The 14,474-nt window shown below is 42.9% G+C and overlaps 1 protein-coding gene across 1 annotated transcript; it reads right to left on the bottom strand.

Annotated features, from left to right (window-relative positions):
• Positions 1-732: 732 nt before the first annotated feature.
• LOC134080825 (spidroin-1-like) lies at positions 733-14,041 on the bottom strand. The gene is made up of 25 exons (XM_062537436.1): positions 13,982-14,041; positions 13,448-13,540; positions 13,203-13,250; positions 12,606-12,681; positions 12,190-12,282; positions 11,988-12,026; positions 9,968-9,997; positions 9,758-9,766; positions 9,485-9,667; positions 8,163-8,204; positions 7,501-7,782; positions 7,178-7,339; positions 6,891-6,941; positions 6,381-6,425; positions 5,849-6,280; positions 5,661-5,693; positions 5,166-5,540; positions 5,023-5,061; positions 4,693-4,917; positions 4,414-4,464; positions 3,954-3,995; positions 3,756-3,797; positions 3,361-3,453; positions 3,095-3,160; positions 733-2,127 (listed from the first exon to the last, which is right to left on the bottom strand). Exons 1-25 carry the CDS (start codon positions 14,039-14,041, stop codon positions 2,099-2,101), a joined length of 2,640 nt encoding a protein of 879 aa, XP_062393420.1. The 3' UTR covers positions 733-2,098.
• Positions 14,042-14,474: the final 433 nt, after the last annotated feature.

The raw sequence follows: 14,474 nt of genomic DNA on the forward strand, positions 1-14,474 counted from the left end.
TGCAAATGTTAGAGGAACTCCCAAAAAGTAGATTTTGGCACATGTCTGTCTTTGAATGACGTATAGTGTGACCCAACCAGTGTTAGTGTGTGTTTGTATGCATGTCACCTTTTTAGTCTTTTCTTGTTATTCTTGGTAACATCTACCAATATTCTGTTGCAATGGTGCAATGATGACCTGTGTGAGTGTAGGCAGCAACAAAACAGAAGTTTGCTTCCCCTTGTCAGTTCAGCCTGAACTAGTTTTTGAGAAGAGGACCACTGAACTGTCTCAAATGTGCTCACTCAGTGTGTGAATACTTTACAGAAAAAGATGTGAACTGGATCACTGTGGCTGTTACAGCCTGACTGTCTGCCAAGAGTGAGCGCTCATCCAGCAGAGAAGGTGTCAGTTTCAGCTTGTGCCCTAAAAAGAGACTGCGACCGTGATGGTGCAGCCACTTTTTTCCACTGCTAAATTACAGACAAAGCTTATGCTTACTGTAGATAGGATAGATCAGTGTGTACTTTACTGTGATATCTATTCAATGTTTCTCAATTTTTACACCAAGTTGATAGCCAGTGTAATGCTTCAAATGTGAGGGTGATAGTGGGAAACATACAGACTAAGAGAGAGAGATGAGAGAGGGAGAAAGAACAAGAGCAAAAGAGTGAGAGAAAGGGTGGGAGGGAGGGCTTGTGGTTAGTTTACAGTTCCGTTTATTGAACATGAGTTGGTTTTGAAACTGAAAATAGAAAGCCACACTATCTGCAAGTTTCTGTCAAATTGTATTGCTTTTAATGATAGAAGTTATCACGCCTGGGGTTAGGCCTATACCTGTAGTAGACAGGTAGCTATGCATCATGAAATAGTGCATTAATCCCCTTTACAGACAAAGAAAAACACATTTTCAAGACAAACATTGATATCTGTTGGACTAATGTTGACGAACCAGTGAATACTAAAAGAGTAAACATTAAACAGGCCGAACCTGTAAATAATGGACAACACTCATTGACCACTTAATTCGGGTCATATATGCAATTAAATTGCAATTCTGAAGACACAACGATCACATAGTTTCTGTTCTCTCAGACATCATGTAGAAAAGTCTTATAGTGTTAAACTGTAACAACAACAATGTTTAATGAAGATACAAACTCACACTCACACATAAAAAAAGGAAAAATAATAGAACACATCCAATTATCATATCTCATAATTTAAAATAAACAAAAAGAAAACACGTGGAAATCACTTTAGAAAGCTTGAGTGAGAAACTAGTAGTAATATCAAAAGTATGAGTAAAAGAATGTTGTTGTTTTTCTTGCATCACAAATGTACATGCACAGAGGATCATTGTTAGCTTAGACTTCAAAAGCTTGGATTCATGAGCTAATCATCCCACTCCCATACGTTTGCATGGCACCGGTGAAGATGTAGCTAGGGAACAATAGAATCTCAGAGGTATCTCAAAAGATTTGTCACTTTTCTCAGCCTGGCAATGCTGTAACCTCTGGCATCAGAGGATCCCTGAATAGCAGCGACAAGTCCCTTGACGACATACGTCCTGACGTGTAAGTTTGTAAATTAAACGTTAAAAGACTCAGCCAGAAAAAAAGAGAGAAAAAAGGAACTGACATTTCAGGTTCTGCTTAGCACTTAAATGTCTTGTCACTGACTGTCAGACAATTGTGAGAAAGACAGTTGATCTTACAAGTGTTACTTAGTATGTCCCTCATAAATGATGCAATTCACAGATAAGCAGAGTCCACCCAAGACACAAAACAGTGAAGTGATACCTGTAAGCACAGTACAACAGCACAAATCCCTACGTAACGGGCGCAAATGAAGTGATAACCAACCAGCATTTTATAAGGCCACATTTACAATACTTGGGTAGCCACAATGGTCAGTGTGCACATTTGGCGTGTTCAATATCAAGGCAGCTGTTTGTTTGTAGAAATCTCACAATATAAACATAAAGGATAAGAGGATCAATGACAGAAAAGACGTTTTGCACATGAACGGGATCTCTCGGGCCGAGCTGTAAGAAGTACATTCTCGATCATGCAGTAGCACCACGTTGTTTATGAGGTCACTTCCCTCCGTGAGGCCCTCACTTCCTTCTCCTCCGCAAGGCACCTCCTGAGGGAAAAAAATAGCATTAGGGTTATTCTTCTCAGATGTAGGCCTACAGAGCCAGACACAGGGCCAGTTCTAGCCAACTACATTTGGGTGGGCAATATAGTAAAGCAGTCAAATTGGATCAAACATACTGTATGCATTGACATAAACACAAAGCATTTCAAATACAAAATAGTATTTTGTCATCTGGATTTTATTTTTTGTTGAGGAAATGGCTTCGTGTTTTGTATCGAAATATTTTAGAGGTGTATTTTTGTAGTTTAAAAATACTGGAAAATATTTTTGGTAAAACCAATAGCCTACTTTTGGTGATGTGATAACATCATAAAAGTGCAAAACAATGACTGTAGCCGTGACGGCCTCTGAATTAGTAATTTGCCCAGACTTGTTGTGATTATAATATTGAGATTCAGGAATTGATCCAGTGCAAGTCAAGATGAGTACTTGTACAGTAGGTTGCTCACACACAAAATGCACTCCCCTGTCACATCACCTTCACGTTTCTCGAGAACTTTAATGATCAGTTTCTTAAGAACTTAATAGATCAGTTTCTTGAGACTTTCTTGACTTTATTCATCCAAAGGGGACACATGCAACATTGCACAATCTGGGCATGCATTGACAATGCCAGAGACTTGTCATCATTTTGTACCACTTGACAAGTTCAGCTGTAGGCTGCAGCAACTCGAGCTAGGTAGCACTGATTGTTTTTTTATTCAGTGACTTTGAGAAACAGAGATCTACGTATGTGAAAAATGTTACCTAACACACACACATTGGCTTACTAGCTACCATCACACTCAACACTAACTCATCTATATCCAAGCTGGGTGAACAAGACATAACGCTTGAATGGGCTTGGCCAGACATTTTATTAACGTACTTCGGTTCAATTATTCATTGAACATTAATGAATTATAAATGGAATGGAAGGCTAGCTCAAGAAGTTATATCGAAGGCAACTCACCTCTATAACCACCTGCTCCAAGGAATCCTTGGAGGGCGGCATATTTGGCATATTTGGCTGCTTTAGCTGAAAAAGAAAAGGACATGGAATGACCTGACAGAATTGTGTTTGTTTGTGTGTGTGTGTGTGTGTGTGTGTGTGTGTGTGTGTGTGTGTGTGTGTGTGTGTGTGTGTGTCTGTCTGTGTGTGTCTGTCTGTGTGTGTGTGGTGTTTGTGTGTGTGTGTGTGTGTGTGTGTGTGTGTGTGTGTGTGTGTGTGTAACTTACACTTCTGAGGAGTGAGAGGGGCTTGTCCTCCTGCTCCTGGCCCAGCTCCAGCTCCAGCTCCAACTCCTCCAGCTCCTCCTGCTCCACCGTAACCTGAGTACAGAGGGGAGATCATTAAACAGTGGCAGGAATCATCTGGAATTCATTTAGCAGTTTAGCTTCATAGTGCGAGTTTCTGGAAAAAAACATTAGACTAGTAACCTATAGGATTGATGTGAGTTGTGAAAAAAGACCTAGTTAGAACTAGTGTTATTGATTGTCATTAGCAGTAGTAGTGAGAGTGCTAATACTAGTATTAATGTAGTGTGATGTGGAGTTAATGATCTTCAATAATAATATTCAATAATGTTCTTATTCATTCGTAATTCTTATTCTATCTACAATGTTTCCATTACCTGGGTAGGGCTGATAACCACCATATCCAGGTCCACCAGCTCCTGCAGAAACAATTTCTATTACTATCGGCCTATGAAAAACTCCTAAATGTATTCCACAATACAGATGCCATTTAATTGCAATACTTATCATCGATACAAAATCATTGATAATGCAATCATCGTAGGAACTGTAAAGGAGTAAAACTCTTTTATCACCTGGTTGATAGCCCTGACCTCCAAGGGCACCAGCTCCATATCCTGTTATTCACGCAGAAGCACAACAAACAAGATTGACACTATGCAACAGGTGAGTAGTAAATTGAATGATCTCGTCCAAAGGTAACTTAGACATCTTTATATTCTGGATTATGCAAAGTGATTTTTTTTTAACTATTATTTCATTTACTCAGAAGCAATAGGCAAAAGTGGTGGATATTACAGGCTCAGAAAGTATAGCAGAAGTCCTTCTTAGTGGATTGAATCAGCCATCTGAATCAGCCATCTGAATCAGCGCAATTCCTCAAAAAGCAGAATGCACTTTAGAAGTAGTGAGTCGAAACGAGGCGAGGTGCGAGAGTAGAGGGAAAGTATTCAGTAGTAGTAGTATTTACTTTCTGATCCTGTTCTATCTCCCCATCTCCAGACAACAATGTTGAGGGTGAATTAAAATCGGCACCTGATTTCCCAGGCTTGCTAGCCCCTGCTCCCAATCCTGGGTACCTGAGTCCTGCAAGAAGAAAATCAGGTTCAGACCATCGAAAGGCTACATCAACAAAGGCTGACTGTTGATAAAATACTGAAAAAAGAAGCTAATGGGAGAACTTTTGGCTTATTCTGCACTGAGCTGATTTGAAGTGAATTAAACCTACAAGTCTACAAGTAAAGTACAAGTAATTGTGTGAAAATGTAATATCCATATCCATATATATCCATATAATAATATCCATAAACGTACCTCCTCCACCCCCGCCTACTCCTCCAGGTCCACCTCCTACTCCTCCCCGGCCTGCTCCAACACCTCCTGGACCTCCACCGAGACCTCCTCCAAGACCTCCACCCACTCCTCCAAGACCTCCTCCCAGACCTCCTCCCACTCCTCCAGGGCCTCCTCCAAGACCTCCACCCACTCCTCCAGGGCCTCCTCCAAGACCTCCAGCACCTCCTCTTCCAGCACCATAACCTGTGGGAAATCACAAAATAAATCAAGCATCATTAAATGTCATACTGAAGTTTTGCTAGGGTTAAATTATAACTAATTTCTGAATTGTTCTGAACTGTCACATACTTTTAGGGGGTTTAACTCCACCTGGCCCATATCCTAAACCTGAAATTAAAAAAGTAGTTGTTTTAATTAATGATAATGATGCAGGCTATTAAAATGCTCATTTGATATTGATCTGAGAATGGAGTTTATAAAGTAAATACTACCTCCAGCCCCTGCACCACCTGGACCCACTCCTGCTCCACCAGGTCCTCCACCAACACCTCCAGGACCTGTTCCATATCCACCAGGACCTCCTCCAACTCCGCCAGGACCTGTTCCATATCCACCAGGACCTCCTCCAACTCCGCCAGGACCTGTTCCATATCCACCAGGACCTCCTCCAACTCCGCCAGGACCTGTTCCATATCCGCCTGGGCCTCCACCAACTCCGCCAGGACCTGTTCCATATCCGCCTGGACCAGCACCAACTCCCCCAGGACCTGTGCCAACTCCGCCGGGGCCACCTCCGACTCCCCCAAGTGCTCCACCATATCCGCCTGGACCTCCGCCAACCCCACCTGGTCCAGCACCTCCGTAGCCTGGAAGCACATTAACGTAAGCTGATTGTGAGAAGAGCTTTAGATGACCATTTATCATATCATAACATCATAAGACTGTTTAGTTTCTGAGTAACTAAAAGAAGCCCAAAATGGCCATACTTTTGGGTGGTTTCCTTCCTCCTGGGCCATAACCTAGACCGGGAAAATAAATAAACATAACAAAATAAATATTTAATTCCTCTAATAAAGATTCATCTTAATTTATTGTGGACGTACTGTAATAGTGAGTAGATTAGTTTAGAATAGATTAGTTGAGAACATTAGTTGAGAAGAAGAGAAACTCGTACCGCCAGGTCCAGCTCCATATCCCCCAGGTCCAGCACCATAGCCTCCCTGCCCAGTGCCATACCCGACTCCTCCTGGTCCGGCACCGACTCCACCTGGTCCAGTACCAACACCACCTGGTCCAGTACCAGCACCTCCGGGTCCAGTACCAAAACCACCTGGTCTAGCACCATAACCACCAGGTCCAGTGCCATAACCTCCTGGGCCAGCACCAGCACCAGCACCACCGGGTCCAGTACCAACACCACCTGGTCCAACTCCAGCACCAACACCTCCAGGTCCTGCACCATAGCCTCCAGGTCCAGTGCCATAGCCTCCAGGTCCAGTGCCATAGCCTCCAGGTCCAGTGCCATAGCCTCCAGGTCCTGCACCGTAACCACCACCTGGCTGTGCACCATAGCCCCCTGGGCCACCTAGACCGCCTGCTCCATAAGCTGTCCCAAAGATATGGAGAGGTTAGTTAGCCCAAGCTCTTACACAGGTTGGTTGTGTGTTGAGAGGCATATGTGTATTAATAGCAGTGAGGTTGTTCACCTTTGCTTGGCTTTCCCATGCCTGCTCCCGTTGGGTACCGTAAACCTGAAAGGACCGTTTGGGAAAAATCAATACCAACATCACCAAACACATGTTTGAAAGAGTACTTGGTGTATGATATTATTTCTCTAAATAGCTTTGGTAAAATATAGGCTACTTTTACTTTACTGCATTTCAATCACATGTTCAGTCACTTTCAAGTTCCTACAATTTAATCATGCACGTTAATTCACATTTCATTTAACAATTTAAATTTAAAAAAAGTTATCTTTCGTCAAATTCAGCTACCTTCACTCAAGCTAATTGGTCCTTTAGCTGTCTGTTCTGTGTGTGTAAATGGGAAAGACGCATAGTGGCTTTGAACAAACCAAAACACAACAATTCTGACCAATCAGCATGTTGCCTTAGTAACTCAGAGGGGAGGGATGCAATTTAATTGACTGATCAACAGCATTTTTGCCTGGATTGTATCCAAGTACATATTTTACTGAACTGAGGAAAACAGCGTACCACTTCCTGGTTGGAGTCCTCCTGCTCCCAGAGCGCCTCCTGCTCCGTAGGCTAAAGACAGCAGACATGTTAGTACTCACACTCGTGTAGGAGTGGGAACTCTGATTGCCTGATTACTTATTACAGAAGTGTCTTTAAGGGCATACTTTTAAACTTTAGACAGGTTTAAGTCTACACTTAAATAGCCACCGGCTGGCATGATATGAGATGAAATGGTAAATGTTAAACTGTTGTAAACTAGAACACATAAACAAAGAGATGTAGGACAAAGGTTCTTGGTTCTGTACATTTGCCAGGTTTTCTGGTTCCGAGCCCTCCTGCTCCAGGCACCAGGCCGGTTCCTGCTGTCACTCCAGATGTTCCACCTGGGCCACCAGTTCCGGTTCCAGTTCCGGTTCCACCGACTCCTCCGGTACCAAGGAGACCAGTGCCCCCCGTACCCCCGTACGCTGTCCATAAGAATAAACACCACACTCAGTGATCATCATCTACTCAAAAACCTCCTAACTTCACTGTCATCCTATCTTTGTCTTGACTCTTGAGTGTCCTGTTTAATGGGATATTCCGCAATATTATAAACATTTGAAGAAGTCTGCAGCCGGACTCTGACCTTTGGGAGGTTTTCCTGTAGTGGGACCTGTGCTGGAACCAATACCACCCGGGCCTCCACCAACTCCTCCTGGACCTCCGCCTACTCCTCCCGGGCCTGTACCAACTCCTCCCGGGCCAGTACCTACTCCTCCCGGGCCAGTACCTACTCCTCCCGGGCCTGTACCAACTCCTCCTGGGCCAGTACCGGCTCCCCCAGGCCCTACTCCTCCTGCTCCACCAGGTCCTTCCCCTAGAGTTGCTGGAGTATCCCCTCGTCCGGCCACCACGCCTCCACCAATACCTAAAGTTGAACACAGCATTGTACCATGCAAAATCAGAACAAATGGCAGGCTTGCTATTGAATTACAGCTTCATTTTTTAACCTTGTTTTCTTTTTTGCCAAATCTCGATAAATCAGATAACTTTCACATAAAAACATCACTCAGTCACTCACTCTGCTGACAATGGCAAAAACAAGAGACTATAGTGTCTCTGCCAAATATTTCAGCAACAACCTGCTTTAAATTAGATTCTATTGTTTAACAATTAGATTTTAGCCAATTCTGCTTCAGTATGTCGTTGCGCCTGCCAGCCATTGCAAAGTATTGACGTATTGACTCGTTGAGAATGAGCAAGACTAACTCTTCATTTTCCACACCTGTTAAGAGGCATTTTTTTTACCTGGAGGCTTGAGTGGCTTGGCTCCTGGTAAGCTTCCATTAACTGTGAGTCAAAAGAGACAAGAGCCATTTTAGTCACAACATCAAACAGACAAATCGGTGCATAAATCCATTTCTGGGAGATTGGCTTGTCCACGTTTCCAGGCGGTTTCACCTTCTGTGGGCTCATGAGATTCTCCACCAGCACCAACACCAGCACCAACACCAACACCAGCACCAACACCAACACCAACACCGATACCAATACCGATACCTATACCAGTACCTGGTAGAAAGATTTACAGTTCGTTTTGAATCATAATGGTTTCGCTGCACTGTAACGTTAGGAATTAACCAACAAGTTGGTTAGTCAGAGGGACCAAAAAGAGGCCATGTTATTCATCCCTTGGTCCTGCAAGCACAGATCAGTTTAGGTTTGTGGAGTCAGACAGCCAAGTCCTGCTCCAAGCATGTCGGACATTCCAAATCTACTACCCGAAGCTGTCTGTTGTCCATGGGTCTGGTTAGTTCAGAGGTAGTTTGGTTAATTGCATTCATAGCACCCAACGAATTGGTGCCACATTCCATTTCAGTTCTGCAACGTTAAACGAGGTCTGGATAGGAACTGTATCTAAAAAGCAATGTTGGAATTTCATCATATGTATGATTCAAACGACCATTTTCTGCATAGGCATTTCTGATAAATGAGGCCTGTGGTAATATAGAGGGCTAGTGGAAACATCTTGTGTTTGACCTTTTGTAATTTTCCCTTTGGAAAGCACTTTGAATGGCTATGTTGCATGAAAGGCACAATATAAATAAAGCTTGATTGATTGATTGATTGATTGATGGATTGATCTGCATGGGCATATCTGGTAGGAGGCTTCATACATTTCCTTATAACTCACAGTAGTAGCTACATAAAGCTTATTCAGTGCTAATTGAACATCTCACTATTTCACGGCATTCCTTCATGCTGATTATAATGAACAAACGAAAACAGGCCATGACCCAACCCAAGCTATTTTACTTGGAACAACACAAACAAAAACACAAAATCTTGTGAGTCTGGTTGTTGGCTCCCGAAAATTATAATCATACATTATCTTACGCAAAATGATATAAGACAATATATGAGCATAATATTAGAGTATGATTAAAAAAAAAGGTTGTGAGATCTTTGCACTGGTCAAGTACATTCATGACCTCCATTAGTATGCAACCATACGGTCAGCAAGCTTTGTTTGGTTTTGGTTTTTTTGCTTTGGCATGAGGCTCATGACGGCATTCGTACGGGACCATTCCCTGAGGAAGCACCACACCTCGTGGGTGTGGGCACAATACCTTCTCCCGCTGCCAAGGTGGGATTGGGGGACTTGCCTCCGCCACCGACACCAACACCAACACCAATACCCACTCCTTTCCCAGAGCCGCTGCCGGAACCAATGCCAATCCCAATGCCAATACCGGTACCAGAGCCTATGCCGGCACCGGCACCAAAACCCAGCCCAATCCCAAAACCAGTGCCTGGTGAAGAAACCACAAGTCTTATTGGTTATAACAGCTTAGACCATTATGAGCCCCTTTGTACAGTCAATAATATAACTTTGTACTCACCACTGCCACCTGCAGGGAGAACGGAACATGACCAGTTTGGTTAAATATAAATTAACATTTTAAAGACTATAAAGATTTTTACATGATGACAATGATCTGACAATAAGAAATAAAAAAAATATGTTTATATTATTTACAAAAATGTTTTCATTTCAAGTCTCAAATAATGCTGAGCTGAAGTATTAAATTCTTGCAAGTGACTGTCCCTACCTCCAGATGGTGCTCCAACACCAGTTCCAGCTGTTGGACACAAAAGGAAGAAGTGAGTCAGAGGCTTGCTTCCACCTTTAAAACATAGATGATCCTAACCTGGCAATCACACTTGTTGGATATGTATGGCAAAATTAAGGATGTCATATGTGAATGTCAGCTGTGATGAGAGAGAGTTTGTGTATGTGTGTGTGTGTGTGTGTGTGTGTGTGTGTGTGTGTGTGTGTGTGTGTGTGTGTGTGTGTGTGTGTGTGTGAGAGAGAGAGAGAGAAAACCAGAAAGAAAGAGAGAGAGAGAGAGAGAGATCAGTATCCCTGGCCTATTCTCACATGTCATACACCCCACTTACCACTAGGCTGCACTACTCCAGCTCCGACTGCAATAATGACATGAGGTTAGAGAGAGATTGTTAGGACAGTGACTCATATAGGTCAAAGAGAAGTTATTTCAAAACATGATGTCCTATCAAAGTGGAAATATTTACTTACATGATGTACAATACAATATTCAGTGTCCATAACAAACAACTCTTTATATCAGACATTACTATCAGTGGACAGAAGAGGTTCTAATGAAACAAACAGATGTAGAAAAACACTCACTTTCTGGCACTCCTGTTCCACCTGAAATGACAGAGATTTTACTTTAGACCATCATGGAAAAGGTATATTCACAACAGCAAAACACCACAGATTACATTCTAACCTCAACCTAGTGCTGAACTCTTTGTAAATGGGGCTCACATCTAAATGAAATAAACAAGCACATACACACCACACATGTGTGCGCGCGCGCTCACGCACACACACACACACACACACACACACACACACCCACACACACAAATATACAACTCTGATTCATACACACCTGGCACATCTAATCCTGATGCTGGATAGAGATGGAGTGAGAGAGTGAATAGATCACATAATGGCAGTGCACAATAATGTAGAGGACAGCCACATGAAATAGGTCACTTTATCTACTGAATAAATGTTCGACATCTGTTGTTTTGCATATCAAGTCATTCTTTGTTTTTGTTAATGTAATTAATCTAACATTCAGAGCATCCGCATCTGGGTTATTCAAATAAGTATTAGAAAAGTTTCTTGAGAGGATATTTGAGGTCAGAATCCTAGAATCATTCGTTTATCAACAGGATCATAGTACAGTCCATAATATAAGTCTATAATACTTAGTGCAATATAAGCATGGATCATAGTACATAGTACAGAGTCTATGCTATGTTAGCATGGATCAGAGTACAGTGTTATCTATGTGAGAGCATGCATATGGAGTATGTGGTTATGCGTGCAGTGGTCATGCCATGAAGATGTAGAAATGCATAGGAACATTAGCTTCAGCTATGTGAATGCAATGCGCTATGTGGGCCTTACTGGGGATGCCTGGTGCAAAGTCAGTTGCAATGATAGCAATGTCTCCTGCTGAGAAATACAATAGATCAATATCTACAGAAGCAACAGGGCAATCTTTTTTGTATAAGAATGCTTTGACTTACATGGGATGCCATTGCAAATCATTATATACTATTCATCAAAAACGCATTTGAATGAATATGTTTAAAGGAACCGTATGTAAGAAATGTATTTCAATTAATCATAAAATGGCCCTGATATGTCACTAGACATTAGGAAATCATGCTCATTTCAAATACTTGTATCACTGACAACAGTTGTCCGGCCAGGATTTTGTCATTTAAAAAGGTCAAGTTGCAGCCCTCAACTGATGTTAATGCTTACATGTTTTGGCCTGCCACCCTCCACCTACTGTATCTACTACTGTAATCACAAAGTCAGTAGTTTTTCGGCATCCGGGTTGCCAGCTCTGCTCTAGTTAGTATACACCGCTCTACAGTATTTTGAAAGTGATTGCAGTACCAGTTTTGGCCAAAATCATACATACGGTTCCTTTACTGTAATATCTGGATCTATAATGTATTCCATATAGCCAATGACTTTGTTTTGCACTTTATTCTTTCCCTGATCTTAAAGTTCCACACCTGGAATCTGCGTTCCTCCGAGCACAGGTGCCCCCTTGTCTGTGGGACAGCAGAGAAGAGTGAGGCTGTGATGGTGCAGCAGGTAAAGGTGTGCCAAGCTGCGTGATGTGCATGTGAATACCCATCCACAGGACCCCCTACTCAAGTCCTACAATGGTGCCAGTCTACCAGCATGCTAGTGTTGCGGAGTGAAAGAACATACCTGGCTTTCCGCCGGCAAGGATTGGTATGCCAGTTCCTGTGATCCCGACAACCAAGCCATCTCCGTCTCCATCAATGGCACCACCGGTCACACCTTACAAAATCAACACAAACAGACACAAATAAGCAACACAAAAACACACAATGATAACCAGAGGTGGAAAAAAGTCCAGATTCAGAAAGTAAAAATCCAATCGTGAGTTGGTTCTACCTGTGCACTTAACACAAGTGATCTCATCAATTAGCTGCTCTAGCTGGCGGAGGACTTGTGCTAATTAGAATCAGCTGGTTTAAGTGAATGGTTGGCACAGATATGTGGTAGGACTTTTACTTTCTGAAGTTGGACTTTTCCACCTCTGATAATAACCCAATCATAAATGTGTGTGAGATAAGTGCCACTTGGCTTTGATTTGACACATGAGTTCAGGCGTACCATCTCCTGGGCCTCCTCCCAGTGAGCCTCCGGATCCCTCGATCCCTCCGCCAACATCGCCTACAAAGAAGAGATGAAAGAGCGCTGCGTTAAACAACACTACATTTACAAACCTAACCTACCGGCAGTGGAACAGAATGAAGAAATACGTACCATCCTTAGGTGCTTTGGTTCCAACTGCACATCACGGTGATGCAAAGACAAACACAGACACACACATACACACGCACAGACAGACAGACAGACAGACAGACAGACAGACAGACAGACAGACAGACAGACAGACAGACAGACAGACACACACACACACACACACACACACACACACACACACACACACACACACACACACACACACACACACACACACACACACACACACACACACACATTTGAATGATTTTATTTGGATCTAAAAGGCAAGCAAGGAAAACAAGATCCAAATACTCTGGGATTCACGCACATCACTTTACATAAAGAACTTTCATAAACTCATCTCTTGACATTTTCCAAATCCACATTGATTTCCTAATGTGGGGGAATTTCCACACTCACAACTTTCATCCAGCTAGCTGACTTACCGGGACCCCCTCCAACGCCATCACCAGGTCCACCTGTTCCAGTAGGACCTATGAGGAACAGTAAAGGCATGTGCTGTCAAAATCATCCTAACCTGTTATATATTAATATGATACACCATTATATTAATCATCTTCTGCTCTGGATAAGCTCAGGGGATAACTGGACAGGAGGCGACAGTGTGTTCAATTATCACGTTATGAAATTAGGTCAGACACTTTACCTCCGAGGACCACAGTCACTGTGCCTGATCCAGCTGTTGATCCATTGACTGCGGCGCTTCCGTTGCCAGCGGGAACTGTTGCTCCCCCGAGTGCCCCTCCGGCCCCTCCTGGCACGGCTGAGCAAGAGAGATGACACCAAGACGTGGGTTACATGGAGACCGGTCCATAGCAGCAGCAACAACAACAACAATAACAACAACAACAGCAACCACTTGCATTTCATATGCCACTTTATCAATGCAATCACTGTAGTTTTCCATCTGAAAATGTCTGTGTCATCATATACCATCGACTACCCTCTGCCATTCATGCTAACTGACTACCTTGTTACCTTTTTCACTCTTGCTAACTGGCTACCCATGCTAACTGACTACCCTGTTCCCGGTTTCACTCTGTCACTCTTGCTGACTGACTCTCACCTGTACTGTACCTCGTGCAAGCTGCTCCGTCCAATAAGTATCAGGAAGTACTGTAGGCCTACAGCCTCAGCCACATTGTATTTGTATGTAATGATCATTTTGTGTCCTGTTGACTTCTTGTTACTAATTGACACTCACCTGTACCTGTTGCACCAGTTGCTCCACCCTGTCCACTTGGACCGCCTGAAATGGGAACATTCATCCATGAAGATAATATTCTAAGACGATTGTCTTCAAAGATTGTATCGCTTTTTTATGTTTTGAAGGTAATCAATAAATCAATTATGCTAATTATCAACACTGTTCTTGATAACGATCATCAACCATCATTGAATCCACTTGAACTGGCAGGATAGTCAAACTGTTTCATTCAAATACAAGGCCTTCCACGCCCAGTCTGGTACCACACCTCCTACTCCAGTCCCTGCTCCAGGTCCAGTACCCACTCCTCCTGGACCTGCTCCTCCACCTGGCTGTCCTAAAGACAGAGACACAAGAATACAGTCTCATTTCTGCTCAACGTTAAAAACAGATATTGTCTGTCTTTTTATCCATTCACTTCAAGTGAATACGGACGAGGCGGATCTATGGATGTATATGATATGTGTCTAGGAATGATTATTATAATGCA

The sequence above is a fragment of the Sardina pilchardus genome, chromosome 5, assembly GCF_963854185.1.
Source record: "Sardina pilchardus chromosome 5, fSarPil1.1, whole genome shotgun sequence".
Lineage (NCBI taxonomy): Eukaryota > Metazoa > Chordata > Actinopteri > Clupeiformes > Clupeidae > Sardina > Sardina pilchardus.

Excerpts from the sequence above, each read along its gene's own strand:
- LOC134080825 (XM_062537436.1), bottom strand. The coding sequence starts at position 14,041 with ATGTTCCCATTTCAGGCGGTCCAAGTGGACAGGGTGGAGCAACTGGTG. Across the intron at positions 5,062-5,165 it reads AGGTGGTGCAGGGGCTGGAG|GTTTAGGATATGGGCCAGGT; the intron begins GTAGTATTTACT and ends TTTTAATTTCAG. Across the intron at positions 2,128-3,094 it reads TGGAGCAGGTGGTTATAGAG|GAGGTGCCTTGCGGAGGAGA; the intron begins GTGAGTTGCCTT and ends TTTTTCCCTCAG.